Source organism: Argiope bruennichi, chromosome 7, assembly GCF_947563725.1.
Source record: "Argiope bruennichi chromosome 7, qqArgBrue1.1, whole genome shotgun sequence".
Taxonomy (NCBI): Eukaryota; Metazoa; Arthropoda; class Arachnida; order Araneae; family Araneidae; genus Argiope; species Argiope bruennichi.
This window is the reverse complement of record NC_079157.1, coordinates 80,190,078-80,210,963: the sequence shown is the minus strand read 5'-3', so window position 1 is coordinate 80,210,963 and position 20,886 is coordinate 80,190,078. Positions and strand designations below refer to the sequence as shown.

General features: G+C 29.3%; 1 protein-coding gene across 1 annotated transcript in view; it reads right to left on the bottom strand.

Annotated features, from left to right (window-relative positions):
* The window catches only part of LOC129976543 (neurogenic locus notch homolog protein 1-like), a 77,504-nt gene that overhangs the window by 38,367 nt on the left and 18,251 nt on the right, over nucleotides 1-20,886 (bottom strand). The window contains exons 7-14 of the mRNA XM_056090168.1: nucleotides 20,223-20,477; nucleotides 18,843-18,953; nucleotides 16,522-16,644; nucleotides 15,434-15,556; nucleotides 13,769-13,894; nucleotides 11,561-11,689; nucleotides 4,078-4,224; nucleotides 928-1,068 (exon numbers count right to left, since the gene is read on the bottom strand). Of these exons, the coding sequence (XP_055946143.1) occupies nucleotides 928-1,068; nucleotides 4,078-4,224; nucleotides 11,561-11,689; nucleotides 13,769-13,894; nucleotides 15,434-15,556; nucleotides 16,522-16,644; nucleotides 18,843-18,953; nucleotides 20,223-20,477 (1,155 nt within the window). The remainder of the gene's footprint in view (nucleotides 1-927; nucleotides 1,069-4,077; nucleotides 4,225-11,560; nucleotides 11,690-13,768; nucleotides 13,895-15,433; nucleotides 15,557-16,521; nucleotides 16,645-18,842; nucleotides 18,954-20,222; nucleotides 20,478-20,886) is intronic.

Here is a 20,886-nt window from a genome sequence, read left to right as displayed (position 1 = left end):
GAATTACTAATTTTTAATTCATTCAAATAAGAAATCATACTCCAAAATAATTTTAATTATATTTTTGCAGTCCGTTTCTCGGTTATAAAAGAACACAATTACAAATTGATGATAAAAAAAATCATGAAATATAAAATTATACAGAAGTAGGATGTTATTTTCATATGTATTTACATGGAAAAAATTATAGTACATTCTCTTTTAAATTAAATTTTAATTTTCATTAATTTTCCTTCATTTTCTGTTTATTTTTAAATTTTGTGGTAGTGAAAAACCTTTCTATTATAGAAAGACATTTAAAGCCTCTCTTCTTACATCTTTAAAACTATATTTTCGACAGAACCTTTTTCTCTTCACAAGCTACTTAACAGATACGAATGAGCTTTGTCATTGTTTGCGAGCCGCAACAGGAAAATGTTATTGTGTTAGAAGACAACGTTTTGCCTATCTATAAAGAAGCACATATAATTTTTTCCTTGAATTATTCTACAATATTGAAAGTAAGGTGAAATGGTATTAAACTGAAAGTAAATTAAAAAGGAAATTTGGGCTAGATTAAACAGATTTCTTTAAGTAAAACTGTGCTAAACTGTTAATAGATTTAAATATTACTGATAAATCAAATAAACTGATAATATATAATTTTACATATGTGAAAATTGAGGGTCCTTCCATTCTAAAATCTCTATATAATATCAATACGCAAAATCATATCAATACACTGACATCCATAAAGCAACTGTTTAATGATAATTTGAATTCCATATTAAGCTCGCAGTGGTCTATTGAAAATGTACTCTCATGAAATAACCAAATATGACCATTCGATGGTTTGTACTGTATAGGCTGATCAACACTTTTTATTAATAAGAAAAATAATTGAAATAATGGAATCTTATTTTATCTCTTATTCTACTTCAGCCTTACCAGGTTTGTTACAGGCTTTTCCGTTTTCGAATGGCAGAAAATAGGGTGGACATTTGCATGTCTTCTCTCCTTTCGCATTCACTTCGCATTCTGCTCCTAAAAGGGAACACTGCCTTTGGTTTTCTTCAATGCTGCAGATATCTGTGAGTAAAAATTTGTTAATATCTTGTTGGCGGTTTTATAGTAATGCATCTAAAATAACTTAGAAAGAAGAAAAATGAGGCAGATATAATTGATTAAAATATATATATTTTTATATAATCAATCGATTAAATCTCTCTCTCTCTCTCTCTCTCTGTGTGTGTGTGTGTGTGTGTGTGTGTGTGTGTGTGTGTGTGTGTGTGTGTGTGTGTGTGTGTGAGAGAGAGAGAGAGAGAGAGAGAGAGAGTCAAATTTGATGATCGAATTTGGTGATATTACAGAGTGATTGTTTCCTAGTTCCCGATAGTTACCTGAAGAATATGGAAATATTAATTTTACTAATGAACAAATTTCCAAAATATTTAAATATATGAGAGCTTAGTGCCAGTTCGCTAGAATGTAAATCATCATACATAACATAAAGCTGCTTTCAATATTCATGAAGAATTCTTGACTGTTTGCATTATAAAAATCTAATCATAATATTAGGTATTTCAATTAACAGTATTCATTTTATTAAATGGTCTTTTTTGTTGTTAAGAATTTCTTTTTTTTTTGCTCATTTTGCAGCAGTACTCTCTCCACATTTATTTCACTTCAGCTGTTCGTGGACCTCAGACTAATCTGGGGGAACAACATAATGAAAAACATATTATCCAAGAATAAAACAAGAAAGCTCTTTTGTAGTTCATCCAGGATAATAAAAGGTTTTTTTCCCCAAAACTACAAAATAATTTTTTGGTCTTTATTTAAATTTATTTAAACTTCAACAAATGTGGAGAAACAAGTTCCATCAAACTTACGCAGAAAGAAATGGCAATACCTGAGAATAACGTTGCAATTGACAGCACATTTCCGGTGTAAAAAAAAGGATGACGAAATTGTAATAAAACCATTATGATTGACGGATTTCGATATTGTTAACTTTTTTCTTGTAAATAAGCTTTTTTTTTCCTTCACCACATTTTTTAATATGCGTTGAGCTACAATGAGATGAACATGTTTAATACTCAACAACAATATCTTATTAATATTTAGAATCAAGCTCTACCCTCAAGAAAATGAAATGGTGCAATGTCATCAAAAATATGAATTTGCGAACTCTTTATATGTTCTTTCTTCTATCATCCTTGCAGTAATTGTTCCCAACCAAACGAATTATGTATTGTGAGGTTTGTGTCGTAGTGCAGTTTTTATTTAGGAATATTTTTCCCTTTATTTTATAGCTATTTACGCGAAAACTCATTTAATTCTTAGAGAGCAGTTAGGTTCCATGTTCCGAGTATACTGAAATGGAAATAAATGAAAGTATCACAATGCTTAATATCTTCATAAAAATCTTCTAGATACCTGTTTTGATACATATTTTTTTTTAATTTCATCCGAAATTCGTCATAGTAATGATAGCTAGAGCCAAAAACTGTTAAGGTCCAATAAAATCCGTCATTGCAAATCATATGAATTTCTTGCATAAAATCATAATTTTAGTAATCGACACAATACTTGGTTAACAATTTTTAACAGAAACTATTTATTTAGTGAAAGTAAAATAATTGTGTTGTCTTCACTGTCAAACCTATTTAAAGTTATCGTATCTAGAACAACTTTTTATCTCCAGAAAAAAAAATCTACATTTTTTTTAAAGATAGGATGACTTAATGATTCAATATTTTCGCTTAATATTGCAAAATTCAATGCCATCTCCATCAAAATACGTTTTTATGAACTGTCGTATCCGTTTGTTATCAGCATACGTTAATCTTGTACTTAATGTTCATATTTTTTGATACACGTATTTTTATGACGCTATTCAAAAGATAAATTTTTATTTTAGATTTTCATTTCTGCATTTTTAAGCAATGAGATTGTTCTTGTTTCGCTTTTTTTTTCTTTTGAGTATTTAAATGGCGTTGCGTATTTACAGTACGGCTGCTTTTACAATTAATCGATATAATTAAATTGAATGAATGTGGAATATGATTTCAAGATCATATTCCAAATTTCATTTCTACTAATTTTTTGTATTCGCAAATACATAAGCAGACAAATGGCTATTAGTCCAAAAAAAACATAAGTCTACATTTTTGGAATTTAGATCATACACTAAATTCTAACTTTTCATTTTTTGAAGTGTTTGAGTTATCGCATCCAAAATGTTCACAGACGCTTGTTCCGACGAAAAGTCTACTTGTCAGATATTTAGTCAAAAATTAGACAAGGATATACATGTTTAGAGTTTAGACTATATTCTAAACTTCAGCTATTTATTTTGCTGAGCTATTGCAAACCATAATGTTTATAAACACACGGACATATAGATGGTTTACTTGTTGGGATATTTAGTCCAAAAAACACAAATCTACATTTTTGGAGTTTAGATCAACATGCTAAATTTTAATTATTCATTTGTGTGTGTGTGTGTGTGTGTGTGTGTGTGTGTGTGTGTGTGTGTGTGTGTGTGTGTGTGTGTGTGTGTGTGTGTGTGTGTGTGTGTGTGTGTGTGTGTGTGTGTGTGTGTGTTAGAATTAACACATCCAAAATGTTCACAGACATATGTACCGACAAAAAGTCTACTTGTTGGAGATTTAGTCAAAAAATAGTTAATGATCTATATTTAAATTTAGATCATACACTAAACTTTAACTATTTATTTTGTTAAATTATTACATCCATGATGTTCTCAAACACATGGACATATAGTTCCTCTACCTGTTGGGATATTCAGGCCGAAAAACATAAATCTACATTTTTGGAATTTAGATTATATACTAAACTTAAACTATTCATTTTGTTGAGTTTTTGAACTATCGCATCCAAAAAGTTCACAGACATGGACAGACAAAGAGTCTACTTGTTGGAAGATTTAGTCCAAAATTAGACACTCATCTACATTTTTAGAGTTTATATCATACACCAAACTTTAGCTATTCATTTTGTTGAGTTTTGTAATATCGCATCTACAATGAGTGTGTAAAAGATATTTTATGTCAACAGAAACTGCACACTCACCTCGGCAGAAACCTCCTTCAGTTGCAATCTGCCCCTCAATACACTGGCATGTGAAACCATCCGCTGTCGACCAATCCTCTATGCAAAGAGCGTGCCTTTTCGAACAAGTTTTCCAACCGATTTCACCTTCATCACACATTTTCCTCACTGTACAGAAAACAAATTATTAGTGAAAAATTAAATGATGCTAAAAAATAATTATCTAAGGCAATGACTTAACAAATGCATGTGGTAAAATTAAATATATATATATAATGATATTTTAATTTTAATTTCAATTTAATTAATTTCCAAGATTTTATTTTAATTTAGCCATAGTAACTTCATTCTAAAAATATTCTCTTATTTCGTGATCCAATTCCACTTTCGGTTTAATTAATTCCTTTGTAAAAATAATGCGACACGTACTACGAATCAAATGAAAGTGATCCCTTTTGTTGCCCTTGAAAAGGTGTGAAAGGTCACCACGTGTATTGAATTAGCACTTGCCCAGAAATTCTATTTTATATAAGACTAGTGATCATTTGTTCGTCCCTTTTTGCTTCTTCTTATTTCAGCTTTTGTGTTGCGCTGCGCCTTCTTGAAAAAATCATGCCTGCCACTCGGAATAGAATAAAAGAGAATTAAAAGACAACGTCTGGTCTATGTCTTCAAACCTGCACTCTAAAATATTATATATTATATATATATATATAATACTCTAAAATATTATTTATATATATATATATATATAATACTCGTCTTGGTTGCTAAAATGAAAGAAAATTTTTTTATCGAAAATCTTAATATTCTACTATAAATAAAATTCTAAGTAAATTCTGACATTTTGCATTTATATTATAAATTTTATATTTAAGAATATTCATTTAGTGAGTAGTATTAATTTTGCCGAATCACGCTCTTATGTCTTTGTTTAAATTTCCAGATTTTTGGAAAAAAACCAGTAAAAATTGTCTTCCCAAAACTTTCCAGTAATAATTTCTAATAAATGTATGATGCGTTTAATAATGTGCAATGACCATTGATCGTATGTCATTGGCCAACAATAGCTACAGAAAGGCCAATCAGCCTCGCTGGGATGCTTATTGGTTGATGCCCAAATAACAGAAATCCGAATATATAATTTAAGCGCCTTTTATCCGACCAATTAAAACCAAATTTTGATACCGAACTACTACTATAATTACAAAATCACTTACTGAATTTTATATGTTTAAACTACTGCGTTGTTGGGTTATTGAGTTTACATGTTTCTTGAATATTTAAACTGATGAACTGCCAACTCCTTGACAAGTTTGGTTCTACATTTGATACTTGTCTACTAAAATATGATATTAAATTTATGTACCAAATATCATCCATCTAGCTTTCTTTATTTTGTAATTATCATGTTAACTTTCATTAGGACATCCCTACAGGCAGGTTTCCACTCAATTATTTTGTACAAAATGTGATAGAAGTTTACAAATTTGGAGTGGGGACCATATACCAAATTTCATTCGTCAAACTCAAAGCACTTTAAAGTTACCATGTTCACAAACAAACAGATATACATAGCTCCATAATTTTTTTTTGGTCACAGTGAGATCTGAAACATGGAGATCTCTGAATCTGTTATTCGAATTTTTAAGGATTTCAATACTTTTCCCTTGTACGTTTCGTATTCGAGAAAATAAAAATGTAATAAGAAGCATAAATTAAATGTGATATTTGATTCGGTACCAAATTCTCATAATATTTGAAATTTTAGATTCAATTTATCAATGAAAAAAAGTACAAAATGCAACACACTCAATATCTTCACTATATCATTAAGCCTGAAATGTAAAGGGCCATATTGGTAATCTATACTACTATTATAAATGTGAAAGTTTGGATGGATGTTTGTTAGTCAATCACGCCAGAACGGCTGAACAGAATTGAATGAAATTTAGCTGAGAGATAGATTATAGTCTGGAATAGAATATAGGCTACTATTTATTCCGTTTAATTGAGTGGTTAATTGTTTATTAATTAAAAACTAACTTTCCCGCCAAAAATCGCCAAATGAGTAATGCTTCTGGGGGGGTTTTTTCCCCCCGCAATGAGATTACGCTTAACATGATTTTGTTAAAAGATTCTGTTTAATTTTCTTAGTGTTCGATACATTTAAAATTAAACATTAATAATTAATCGATCTTTCGGATTCATTCTTAAGTACGTTTGAATTAAAATGAAACAGAATAAAGAAATTAAAAGTTTATAATCTATATTGCGTTACCCCAACTGGCGTAGAAAATTCATACATTTGTGATGGCCCAATTAGCGCTGAAAAAAAACGCATGCGCAGGAGTAACAAAATATAAAGCCATTGATGCCATAAATTCCAATCTATTTCCACGCGTACGAAGTCGCGGGTAAAAACTAGTTATAAAGAAAGCTGAATTGAAAACACTCTCACTATTAATAATAAAAAATTTTATAGCATCAAACTCAGTCTTTACAACTATAACTTTCATATTTCATTTCATAACATAAAATCCCTTTAAATTTTATTCGATTTCCGTTGATGCTATATTTAACGAAACAATTAAGACGTAATTGCATTTCATGAAACAAAAATCACAAGATGCAATTGTTCACAGAATCCTTGTTGTTTCCTTTCACCTCAATAAGAAATTCTTTTTATATTTGCATTCTCCGCTCATGCAACTGATAAGATAACAAACTATCTTATGATTCACAGAACTCAATCTAAAGCAAACAGTGGAAACAAATAGAAATGATAAATACAGTTGCAGATCCACGATATTTCCAGGACGTGCCATTTATTTAGGAGGATATTTGAACTAAAGCGATTTCAGAGGCTGATCATAACCGTTATCATATGTCTGATGTTTTTTAAGCATTCCTTAGAAAATCTATATGCCCTAAAAAGTCTTTCATGGACCTATTTTTAAGAGCAAATTCATGAATATGTTTTTGTACGCTTTGTGATAATACTAACTGATATGCTCGGCATTTCTTTGATTAAAATCCTTTTATGTACAATATTTGTGACGTAAAAACTTTTTTCATATAAAATGTTATGACATTCAAAGTCCATTTATTGTCTGGAACATCTTATTGTTAAAAATTAGAATAACAATTGAACCAGACGTTTTTAAAAATGTTAGATATCTAATTTTCTCCATAAGTTATTAATATTTATTGTACCGGATGACCTACAAATGAGAAACAGTTTGAAAATTCCTTTTAAAAAAACGAAAGACTATAAAAATAAATGTAAAATAAATTTGTATTTGTTGCGTTCTGCTTTTTTACAACTGTAAAGCTTCAAAATTAATTCCAAATTCGTCAACAGATGACGCTGCTATTCTCTATGCATTCTGTCCCTATACATACGAGCATATGGCTCGAAAATTATATATTCGGTGAAATAGAGGATGTTCCTTGTCTTGATCATATAGAGCAAAGTTTTGTTGCAAAGAGGAGCAATTTTCAAAGGAAATTCAATGTCAGAATATTTTGAAAAAGTTGATTAAATAGTTAATTTTATGAATAAAAAAACCTGAAAATAAACCACATCAGTAGTTGTTCCTGGTACAAATGAGGCGTTTATTTTGAAAGTGGGACAAGTCCATTTTTCAAGAAAATGGAGATAATGGTAGTTACAGAAAACACTTTTTGTGATATTTTAATGCGTAAATAAGGATTGCAATACCGGTATCACGGGATACCGAATACCGGTATTTTGAGCCATTTGTACAATTTTGTAATACCGGTATTCACAAGTTTAAATACCTGTTTTTCGGTATTTACTAGAATTTTTTAAAATTGTCTCCATTATATGTTCAGGTATCGCAAACATAACAAAATAGTATACGTTTTTTGTTTTTATGTCTCCCAAAAGGGCGAAATTAATTAGCTAATTAATGGCTTAATTAATTGCTTAAATCTAAATGAGCGAAACATGGATTATCCCTGAAAGAAAATATTGTATCCATAACGACTGATGGAGCAACAATTATGAAAAAAGTTGGAAAGTTGATTGGTGCAAATCAGCAGTTGTGCTATGCACATGGAATTCAATTAGGAGTAATAGAGGTATAATACCAAAAAATAAAGAACAGAAGAATCCAAATACTGTGGATATAGAAACTTTGGATTCCAATTTTGAAAAGAGTAAGAGTGAGAGTGATATTGACAATGAAGATAATGACAATGTAATTGTTGAAGAAGATATTGCTAATGAGGATGAAATATTAACCTATCAAGAATTGCTTCCTATAATTTATAAAGTTCGAAAAATTGTTAAGATATTCAAACGTTCCCCTATAAAAAGGATATATTACTTAAATATATACTAACCGAAAATAAAACAGAATATATGTTAATATTAGATTCTAAAACACGTTGGAACAGTTTACTCTTAAGGATTTTACGATTTTTGAAACTGAGAAATCCAATCCAAAAATCAATAACCGACCTAAACCTGTAAATTAATTTTTCAGATAGTGAATTGGACTTAATATCCAGAACTATATCAGCTCTACTTCCAATAAAACTGACTATTGAGGCATTATGTCGGAGAGATTCTAATTTATTAACAGCTAATGCAACAATAAATTTCATGTTGCAATCACTGAAAGAACATCACTATCTGAAGAATTAGATATTACATTGAAAAACCGCACAGAAGAAATCATAACGAAATAGAAAATGTCTTATGGTATTTACATAATTATAGTGATTTTAAAAATGAAAATGAAGAAGAAGAAAAGAAAATAACCAATTCAAATCTGATTAAATTTAGAGTAAATTTTCTTAAAATTTTTTACCCAAAAACCTATCCACATTCAGAAGAATTCGGTTCAATTATCGAAGATTATGATGTCACTACTGTCGATAGTGAAAAAGAATTGTCTCTTGAACAAAAATTAGAATTAGCGATAAATAAAAAAATTTCAACGAACCAAAATACAATACAGAAATCAGCTACATCCAAAACCATCCGACGAGAAATCGATTTATTTGAAGATGAGGGATTTAGAGGTAAATACCTGGGAAAAGTATATCGCGCATTGCTAACAGTACCACCAACTAGCGTAGATGCCGAAAGAGCTTTTTCGACAGCTGGTAATTTTTACACAAAATTATTTTTCAGGCTTAATGACAGTACAATTGATTGCATTATGTTTTTTAAGATCACATTTCAAAAATTTGCAATAGTACCAGAGACTGAATAGTGTTATTTACACGTTTTTTGTGATTTAAATAAATAATATTTTTCTTTATTTTTTTGTGATTATATGCTGTTATAATTTATAAGTTACAAATTATTTTTGTGATATTTACATTCTGTAACAAAATTTGCAAATAAAACCAAGATACAACTGTGTTTTCTTTCTTTTTCTAAATTTCTAATACCGGTATTAAAACCGGTATCCCGGTATTAAGATTTTAAAAATACCGAATACCGGTATTGAAATTTTTTGTCCGGTATTGCAATCCCTATGCGTAAACAATTTAAAACAAAAAAAAATCAGATTCTAGTATTTTGGAGATGGAAGTTTTAGTTCTTAACAGTATTGAAAATCTGTTTATTTTGAAAGTTTTGCAGGTACATCTTAGACTGAAATTATTTTCCACCGAATATATTACGGCAAAATTTAGCTCCGGTTGCTGTATGGTAAAGGAAATGTGGCCATTTGATATCGTGTCTGAAATCTAGGGTGTTTCTATCTATCTGTCTTTGATAATGAAAATCGGTATTTCATAAATAATAAAAAGTATATCTTAATTTTGTGTTTCGATAATTAAATGTTTACTTCCATCACCGATTATTCAGTCCAGTGACAATGATAAAAAATATCATTGATCACAAATTGATTGTAATATTGATTTTAGAGTAGTAGAACTGGCAATCCGTAAAATAAGTTTTTTGTATATTCCCCAGCATTACTATAAAGTAATACGAAATTGTCGAAAACATAATAAATGTTTGATATATGAAATGAAACGTGGATATTTATTTTCAATCCAACCACTAGAGAAAGCAGTTTTAAAAAGAAATAAAAATACCGATGGAGTAACCGTGAATTGTTTAACTATATACTGGATCAGATTTACAAGGGATGCACCATACAAAATGTTCTACAAAACTTCTATAGAACGAGATGCTGAATTTAAAATTATCGATTTGCCACCACAACGAGGAAAACTAAGTAATTTCTAAAATATAAAATTATTTTTTATGTATGAATAAAAAGAGATCTATTATATCTAAAAATGCAACGGCATGGTGGATTTATTACCATATATACCTTCTGTTCATCATGAAAATTTTAAAATAAATCCTGAATAAAATTTAATTTAATTATACCTACGTATAAACTGAAAATGTATAATTTCATTGAAATTCTTAATAAAACTGAATTGTTTTTTGTTATGTTATATTTTCTACAAGAATATTCTTTGCTTTGTTTCACTTTTTATCAAATAAAGAAATAATTATAAATTTTTGAATAGTATTTTGTTTTTTTAATTAAAAAAAGGCTGATGCAACCGAAATATTTTCCAATTAAATGAACGTTTACAATAATTTATTAATTTTGAAAGTGAGGCAATCCATTTAGTTATAATAAAACTCTTATTTTTTTAGTCTGCACTGTAAACACTATTGGATTATAAACTGACATTATCTGGTACCACAAAATACAAAAAAAATATATTTATTAATACCTACCAATATTTTTAAATTTATTGAAATTCAAACCTTTAAATATCTCGCAATAACAAAAAATGGACTTGTCCCATTTTCAAAAAAAACATCTCAAATTATTAATGGTTTACTCTTGAAAATGTTTTTTTTTTCAGAATTGCTTATCCTTCAGCAATAAAAAAAAAATGTTTCATCAGCTCGTGATCGCGAAACCTTTAATTTCCTGTTTTCATTATAGTTGAGTAGTGAACTTATGTTTTCTTTTCAGCACTGTGAAATTGCATCTCCAAATTTCTCATTACTTAAATTTCTGTATGCTTAGGAAATATTGCTTATTTACTATTTCATATAAGGCGTAGGTAAAGGTGGCAAAGTATTTTAGAAACAATAATTCATCAATCTAATTTAATCAATTTTAGAATTCTTTTGAAACCAATCAAAAAATATGTTTTAAATAAGAAGTATCAAAAAATAAAGTGAAAACCGTTCAAAGCCTCATCGTTGCCTAGCAACGGAATCTCTATAAATATCCTTATTTCAAAATCGTTTGCAACTATTCAATTATTTATTAAATTTAGAAAAATATGAGTTTTTTATTTTGAAAGTCGGGCAAGTCCATTTTTGAAAAAAATGGAGATAATGGTAATTATAGATAAAACTTGTTCTTTTTATGTGCAAACAATTTAAGAGAAATTGAAAGAGAAATCAGAAAGTTAAACTGACTGCTCACGCTAATATATGACAAATTCAAATATTATAATACATTAGAATCATACGAACCTTTGCACGTAATGCCATCTTCAGAATAAATATATTTCCCCTCACATTTGCACTTGAACCCTGAATCGGTGGCTTCGTACTTGTTATCTGGACAATAACCTTCTGGAAGATGACCGATGTTGTACAAATCTGTAAAAAACCAAACCGATGTATGATTTGTTTTATTTACATACTTACGTACAATATGCATTTCTGGACAAAATTATAAACTCAAATACTTTTCAATTTGTTTTAATCATTATTGAATTAAATACACAATTACGTTAATAATAAATAATAAAAGAAAAGGTGGAAAATATTTAAAATTTTAATATGACGTTTGATTTTAAATAATTAGCAATACTTAAAATCTGTTTATAATTATAAACTCACTCATTCAAAAATGGAACCTGGTTGCTATTTTTCTGGATTAGCATAGGCATAGACTTCACAAGTCTTTCTAGTTGCTGATATGGTATCTGGTTCCATTTTATGAATGTTACCATTTTTAAATAATTCTTATTCTAATATTTGTGCTCATCACGGTAAATAGTACGGTCCATAATACCCCAAAGATTCGCAATGAGATTAAGATCAAGGTTTCGAACTGGCAATATCGTAACTTTGATATGCTAACGCTCAAACCCTTATTTGATGCTTTTTGCTGAATAACTAGAGTGTTATCCTGCCAAAATGCCCAGTTACTATAGTAACCAATGGTGACTAAAGCAAAGGATTATTCATTTTTATTAAAGAAACTTTTTCTCTTAGATTCGAAAATGGGTGGAACTATTTTATCAACCTTCGAAAAATCAGTCAAAGCTATCATGGAATGTCCGTTAATTTCTGATTGAATATTTTCAATTTTTCTTATCTAATATCATACAATGGTACCTTAAGCCATTTAAATTGGACTTTTTCTTTTCATCTGAAGAGACGACAGTACACAATGCGTTGTCTATGCTGTTAATTTTGTTTAATTTATAGATTTCACTAAATAAGAAAGAATTCTTTATAAGTCATAATCCAAAAATATAAATGAAAAAAGAAATAATTATAAATGTAGATAATAATTTAAATAATAAAAAAAACTTAAATTAAATAATCCAGAAAAAGTAAAATATTATTTGAAATTAATATTAATTAAAAATATCGTTTTGTTATTTTTCATTTTAACTCATAATTTATTTTGAGACACTTTTTGTGAAAGAACTATTTTAAAGAAAGAACTATAATTAATGACAGGGCCGATTAAAGTTTTTTTTCTAAAAATGAATTTATTTAAACAAAACATGTCACAAGACTAGAATTTCGTATGTTAGATATTTTGCTTTGAATTAGGATTTTATCATTGAAGATTTTCGTGAAAATAAAGAAATTGACTAATGACATTATTGATTGATAAGGATTTTCTCCATACAAAAAATATCATAATCCAAAATTTTACACCGTTGAATTTATAATTTTGTCTAAGTGTTATGCAATGATAAAATTTTAACATTGCGCAAATTTCTTATTAGTATTATTTTTTTTATTTGTGAATTATATAAAATTTAGAATTGTATTTTTAATTATCGTTATTTATTTTATTAATGAAAAATTATATTGAATTAAATTATAATTCTAAAAAAGGAAAATTCCTTAAATTTATAATTTTGTCTCATAGCTCATGTACATAGATGTAGAGACAACCATAATACTAATATACATCAGATATGCCCTATAATTTAAAGAGAGCGGAACAGAACAACCTCAAAATCAGGGGTCTCATTTCAATCATTTACAAATACTAAATCAAAGAAAGAATGCCCACAAATGTTCCATGCTCAAACAATTCCATTCCATATGGCCCTGATGAAGAAATTATGCTGGCACAACTTCAGAGTACGCATTCTATATAAGTCTATAAATATTTATTAATTCCTCTTTTGTCTTTTACCCATTATACCACCAAAATGCGGCAACTAGTATGTGAAATAATCAAAATTGACGATTGTGGAGGCTTTCTTTAATTCAACAGATTGGATGCATGTTCCCAATTGTTCCTAGTTTCACTTTGAAACTATGAACGAAAATGTATTTTCAGTATTCACACGCTTTTCAAAATGTATTTCTAAATTTGAATTGCATATTTAGAATCAATTAACATTAAAATTTTATGGAATTTTCTCTTTTTTATTCATTTTCAAGGAATTTTTTCATTTCTTTTTCATTTGTGCTTCTACTTACCAACGCAGTTGCCCTCACTTTCTTCATAGCCAGGCCTACAAATACATTTTTCACCTTCTTCTGTTCTTATACAAGTTCCATCATTACAAGTCTTGTTAGAGCAATTTGTGAAGTTACCAATGTATACTAAGAAAAAGAAACATCATACATCAAACCAAAATTAGAAATAAATATTAAGTTAATAGCCAAAGAATCAAAAAGAAAGATTAACTGAATCCGGCCCGAAGACTTTCTCAAGGGTCACCCTCAGGCAAGGATTCAAACCAGGGATTTTTTGGTTAAGTTCATTTGTGTTTTAGTTGTAGCAGCATTAGCGCTCTCTAAATACAATGTATATTTTATATTTTATTATATAGATTCAGAAAAATTATATAGGTGTTTTTGCACATTGTTTATTTATGGATTGATAGTTTCTTATCATACATCAAACTCATGTAAAATCGAAAATGATAAAAAATACACTACCAGCATAAAATCAATCCGAATCCCAACACTTTAATATAATATAGCAACAGTACAAAATAGTTAGTATGAAAACAGTGATGTAAAATTTTTACCATCGCATAGACCTATCAAAAATATTTTATCATCGAATGGATAGCAAATTAATTCCATAAATGCAATGTTAGATCAAATGTTAATTTTAGACAAAATTGTATCGATGAGAGGTTGGTAAATTTGAGTTAATGACACAAGAACCAAAACTGGTCATTTAGTTTTAAGGTGTCGATGAAAAAGACAGTACGAAGTGTGTATTTTTTATTTTACTAGATTATATTGGACATTTTATTCAAAAGAACTTCGGACATTGTTATGGACACAATCTTCTAGATATATTAAGACCATAAAATAGATTTTGTCAGTTTTTAGATGAAACCTTCTCCGAGAATTGGGTTAGAAAGGATGAAAGACTCTATAGACTCGATCGTCCTTTCGATTTCCTTTCTTTTAGATTATATCAAGAGAAGAGTTTTTTCACTGAAATATTGAAATCTAGGATAATAAAAGTTGTGTCTGATCTTCTTAATAATAAAACCAAAAATGGTTTGAGTTAAAACAAGTTCAACATCTTAATATTCTCTGAGCTATGAAGAAGAAATACACTGAAATTACCCAAGGTAATATGTTTAATTACAAACGTCACCATGATATTTACAATTAACAATAATGAAAAAATATCTAAGTATAAAAATTTCTGTCCAATAATTTTTTTATAATCAGAAGAAGGCTTTGTAGCCATTCTCTATTCTCATCCGTCAAGATATTAAAACATTTTATACCGAAAAAAATTATTTCTTATTTGAAATTATTAAAAGTCCAGAAAAACAAAGTTCAAGATTCATGATTAACTAAAAAAAGACACTTAAACTTAAGATTCTATATAAAGTCCTTTATTGGATATTCAGGTAATAAGTTATCCCATCACTTTCAAAAATATTTTGTTAATAATATTTCTACTATCCTACCATTATTCTTATTTAAGTATTTTTGTTCCAAAAATTGAAAAAAAATCTATGATATCAAGATCCTGTGAACTTCTATGATCTTAATATTTTTCCATGTGATTTCACTCGTGGTCTTGAATATGGAAAAAAATATTATATGTTCAACGATTGAAAATTCGATTCTAAATCAAAATTCTATGCGACATTTGCTTACACTCACCACAAGTTCTGTTGTCTTCGTTCAGTAGAAAATCTTCTTCACAGTCGCAGGTGTACCCATCTTCCTCCGGCATACAAATTTGTTCACAAGCATTCAAATCCGAAAACAAGCAGGTTGCTCCAGCTTATAAAAATATTTTTAAATAAATAAAAATAAATGTAAATGCATAAAGAATTCTTAAATTCATTATAATAACACGATTGTATCTCTGTTCAATCAACATTGTATAATAACACGACTGTGTCTCTGTTCAATTAACGTTGTATAATATCATGATTGTGTCTCTGTTCAATCAACGTTGTATAATAAAATGATTGTATCTCTGTTCAATCAACGCTGTACTTTAAAAAAATTAATCATCGAAAAAAGTAATAATTTACAATTTCACCCTTTTTTATTCAAAGAAATAATGAAAATCTTTTTACAGGCTCTTGTAAAAATCGAATTCTATATTCTAATCCACTCAAATCGTAGTCAATTTTTAAACCATTGGAAAAGTTGTTTGTCCCAGACATTGAAGCTTAATAACTTGGACTTGATTTCATCTGTCCTTATTCTGTTTTTAAAAGGTACTCTTAATTATGTAGCAGCGATAACGTGCACACACAAAAGATTTGTTCATTATCATAGCAACGCCAATGAATATGTATTCAAAACAATAAAAATGTTTTGTTGTAAAATATTTTTGAAATATTTTTAAAAATTTATTAATATTAGAAGAAGAATTTTACAAAAAATAAAACTGATATCAGTTGAAAATTTATTTTTTGAATTTTAACGTGATGGTTTTTTACAATGAAATGCTCTGTAGCTATTGAAGAAATATAGAAACTTTAATGAATTTCTAATTAAAGATAAATTAAAAGTATGATAAACTTTTTAATAAGTACTTACTACCTAAGAAATAATTGGATACTATATTAATAGAGCTAGCTTCAACGGTTACCCCATTAGAGCGTTATAAATTATTTTTCCATCATGCCGAATTTTCGCATGTCACAATTTACAGATAACATCCAGCCCATACAAAATCATGCTAATTCATTCAGTTTTATATAAAAAAAAAAACATTGACTTGGAGAAATTACCTTTGCAGTGCTTTCCATCGAATGCATATCCATTTTTGCATGCACACTGGTAAGAATCAGCACCATCGCCTTCAGTGCAGGTTAAATCACTGATTGGACAAGGATTTGAAGAGCAAAAATGGGCTGTGAAAAACAAATCATTCAGTCAATCAGCATGTACTTATTACAATAAAGCAATGTTTATTTATTTTATCATCAAATAAATATTGTTGAATTAACAAAGATTTCAAACATTAAACATATTTTAATACAATGAATTTTTTTCTAAACATTTTAGAATACAGGAGGTTCCGAGGGGAAAATGGGTTTTGCGCCGAATAGTTTATTTCAATCCCAAAACTAATACGAAACAGCATTATTTATTAACTCTTACTACCAAATAACTCTATAATCAGAAATCAACTGGCGCCAAATCTGGCAGAATTGTTTGAAATTGAAAAAAGTTATTCGATGTGAATTAATTCCATGCTTCGGGATATACTGCACATCAATTTTACATTTCATTACTAACCTTTAATTTGCTTTATCCTGTGTCGGAGTCATGGCATAGTAAGGATAAGTGGCTTTAAGGATGTAACAGGAATTACTCGTCCCTGCTTTGTTTAGTAATGATATAACAAGATTAAATAATTTCTGGGGAAATTATTTTGTCTTCTTATCATTATATGTGACTTTGTGATGATAAATGGCTACTACTTCGCCTCCGCAGTGCCCTATGATGGCCCCTAGAGACAACTATAAGCCCCTTTCCTCCAGTTACAGCGCCACTGGGATGGAAAAAATAACAAATAGATTGTTGTAACACTGACTCCAATAATACGTCGCTAGTTATTCTCAATGTATATTAAATTCTAAACTGCTTTCTCATATATGAAAATGACTTTCCTAGCAAAGTTGTGATCTGAGGTATTCGTTCAGAAACCTATTCTTCACATAATTTCATAATTCCGTAGCATAAGTCATTGAGTGAATCGGCATTTTTAAGATAATAAGATTGTATAATTCATGAAGATGTATTCGTGCCAGTGCCTTCTATAGAAAACTTTTTTTAACTATTTTTTTTAACTAAAAAGGATTATCCTTAATATAACATCATTCATTCCATCTCGTTATCCTTTTTTTTTTTTTTTTTTTTGTGAATTGTTTAAAAAAATTTCAGAATTTTTTTTTCGATTTTTTTCTGCATTTAAATAAAATGAATTTGCCCATAATTGCCATTGTTTCTGTAAAAGACTTCCATTATTCACCATTAATAACGATACCGTTTTGGTTAAATTTAACGAAACTAAATTTCCATAGAAAAACCAGTGAAAATGGTCTCCCAAAAACTTTCTAGCATTCTCTCTAATTATGTACGAAATTATCTTCTTTCACCTGCATGAAATTATAGATCTTATATAAGTCTGCGAATGAGTATCATGGCATTAGTGAACAGTAGTTTACGAAATATAGATATTTGGCGTGAATCTAGCATTTTTACTAAATATAGCTTCTTATCCTTGTGATTAATTTCTGGCAAGAAACTCATACATAAAAAAATAAATAAAAATGAAATAAAGTAAATAAAAATAAATAGAATATGCATTTTCGACACTTTTCTTCCACCGATTGAAACCACAATTTGACGTATAACTACATATGTCATCAGAAGATTACATACCAAAATTCATTCATTTAAGTAACTGCATTTTCGAGTAATTGTGTTTACTGCATAAGAAAGTACAGACCTACAGACTATCAATACTTGATAGATTTCCCTTCATATACGATAAGATAAGTCAACCATCTAACTCTCCGACCGCCACGAAAGCACACGGATTTAAACCATAAAAACTGAATGACCGAACTGCCGCAACAGCAATTGGCGGGAACTGTGGTTGAGTCCTAAGGGCCGTCACCGGCCACGGTACAACCCTCCCCGAAGGAAGTATGTCCCGTCATCGATGGGGAGTCAGATCCCCCACCTATTAGTCTACCCTCCAGGGTGGCGAGATCTAACCACCATGCCGGAAGCATCTCATCCCCATTTCGAGGTGCCCTCCGGGGGGGATTATACGATAAGATAAAAAAACGTTTATGTTCTAGATGAAATGACTACCAATTTCTTTTTGCCCATTTAATTGGCCTATTCTATATAAAATAAGGTTCATTACATTTTTTTTTTTTTTTTTTTTTTTGTTCTACAAAACTTTGTTTTGTAGTAATTTCTATTTGGGAAAAAAATGTGTATCGATTAAAAATATAACATAACTTGCTCATGATGAAAAATTATATTTTGTATTAAAATGCGAAATCGGAACAAAAAGTAACTGCATACTTACGTTCACAATCGTCTGTAGAATTATCTCTTTCGTAGTTTTCTTTACATTGGCACATGCTATCTCTACATTCCTCATTTTCGCTACATTCCATAAGTGGACAGAAATCGATGTCTGAAAAACGCATATTTATTATTGATATAATAAATAAGTTTTATACTTCGTTTATCTAAGATTAAATTGACTTCAAGACTTTAACCTTTTCATTACTTATTCGACCCAATCAACCATGGAAATTCTACCCTCGTGGGTCGGTTTCTGTTTCAAACGAGAGTTGCAGCATGTAAAGCAAGAACAATCCTGGTAATAATTCATTTTATATTCTGCATTTCTCATTTGAAACAGAAACTGGCCTACCAGAACGGAATTTGCGCGGCCCGTTGGGCCGCGCAAATTCTGTTAGTGAAAGAGTTAAGTACATTCACTATAGTTAATTTTTAATATAAAAGGATATATTCTTGAAATAAAAATTCAACAGCAACACTAATTTTTATTCTTGATCGGGGATAGGTCTTAAAATTTCATGATAATTATCTTGTCTCTAACCCAAATTTTAATTTCAACTGCAGTCGACTGCAGTAACAAGTTCTTTTTCACTTAAATAAATTAACACTAAACCTGAACTACATCACTCAAATAGAGAGAAAAAGTTACATCTAATTCCAAAAGCAAATTTTTGTATCCTATCATTCCAATGTGGTGTCTGCACTCTGCTTTACCAAGAAGAATCTTGAACTTTGTATGTGTATGAATTTTTTGTGACTCTGTAGTCATCTCTCCTCCTCTACACACTGTACTCATGAAAAAAAAAAAAAAAAAAAAAAAAAAAAAAAAAAAACAGAGATCTAGCAGTACAAGCCATCCATAAATTAAAGGAAGCTATTTGTCAATTCATTAAAAAAAAGAGGATAATACAATGGTTGTGTATCTTTACCATTTTCATTGTCCATTGATGATTTGCTTAGTAATAATATTTCCTATTACTGCATAATTGAAAAGTATTAAAGATCTATAAAGTTTTTTTCATATTTTAAGATTTTAAATAAATTAAAAAGAGAGACTGAATCTTTGACCAACCTCTTTTTGTTGTAAAATTTCTTAAAATGGCTAACCTATATTGCTAAGCCCCAAAATTAAGAATTCTTGATAAAAATGATCTCCGGAGTCCTATATTTGTTAAAACCACCATGAAACACCTAAAGTAGAAGTTTAACTTTTCTCCAGTGCATAGAAGTAGATTACCTTCCTACATAAATTTCAGGAAAAACTTAAGCATTTTTGTGTATCAATTATTGTTAAAATGTACATCTTCCTATCATTTTGTCTATTGCTGGTTAAGATTATATATAATCTTAAGACGAATATAAATTAAAACACACTTACCTAAACATGTACGTAATCCATAATCAAAATACTGCCCTTTTTCACAGGTACAGTAATAGATTTCTAAACTTGGCTCGTTCTTGCAATTCTCAATTCCGCAAAAAGTGTTGCCACCTTTCAGAGAACAATAATCTCTTTCAGTGCATTTAGATCCATAATATCCTTCGGAACAATTACAAATGAAAGAATCCGTGGAAAACGGCGTGCACTTGCCATCATTCGAGCAAGGATTAGGAAGACACGGCTCCATGATTCCTGCGCCAAAATAATAATCAGCATTATCAGAAAATAAATGTTTCCAAATCTTAAATTATACAGTTTTCTTCAAATTAGCTGCTGTAACTTGGATTGTCCAACCTTTATTGGACAAATACAACAGAATATCAACAAACTTCGTGAACAAACACTATAACTTCTCCCAATAATTAGCTTTAAGGAATCTGAATTATCTCGTCATGATTATTGAAACGAATTATAATTTATAATCAGTAGAAAGTCAAAGATGAAAATCGAATACCATAGAGGCAGGTGTAGAAACAACCAGAAATGAGAAAATGACTTTACGAAGAGAAGAAGGAGCATCAGAAAGGAAACAGCAGGCATCACAGGAAATGACAGAATACTGCGTAATACACCTTTCCAGTTATCATTATAATTATTGCAC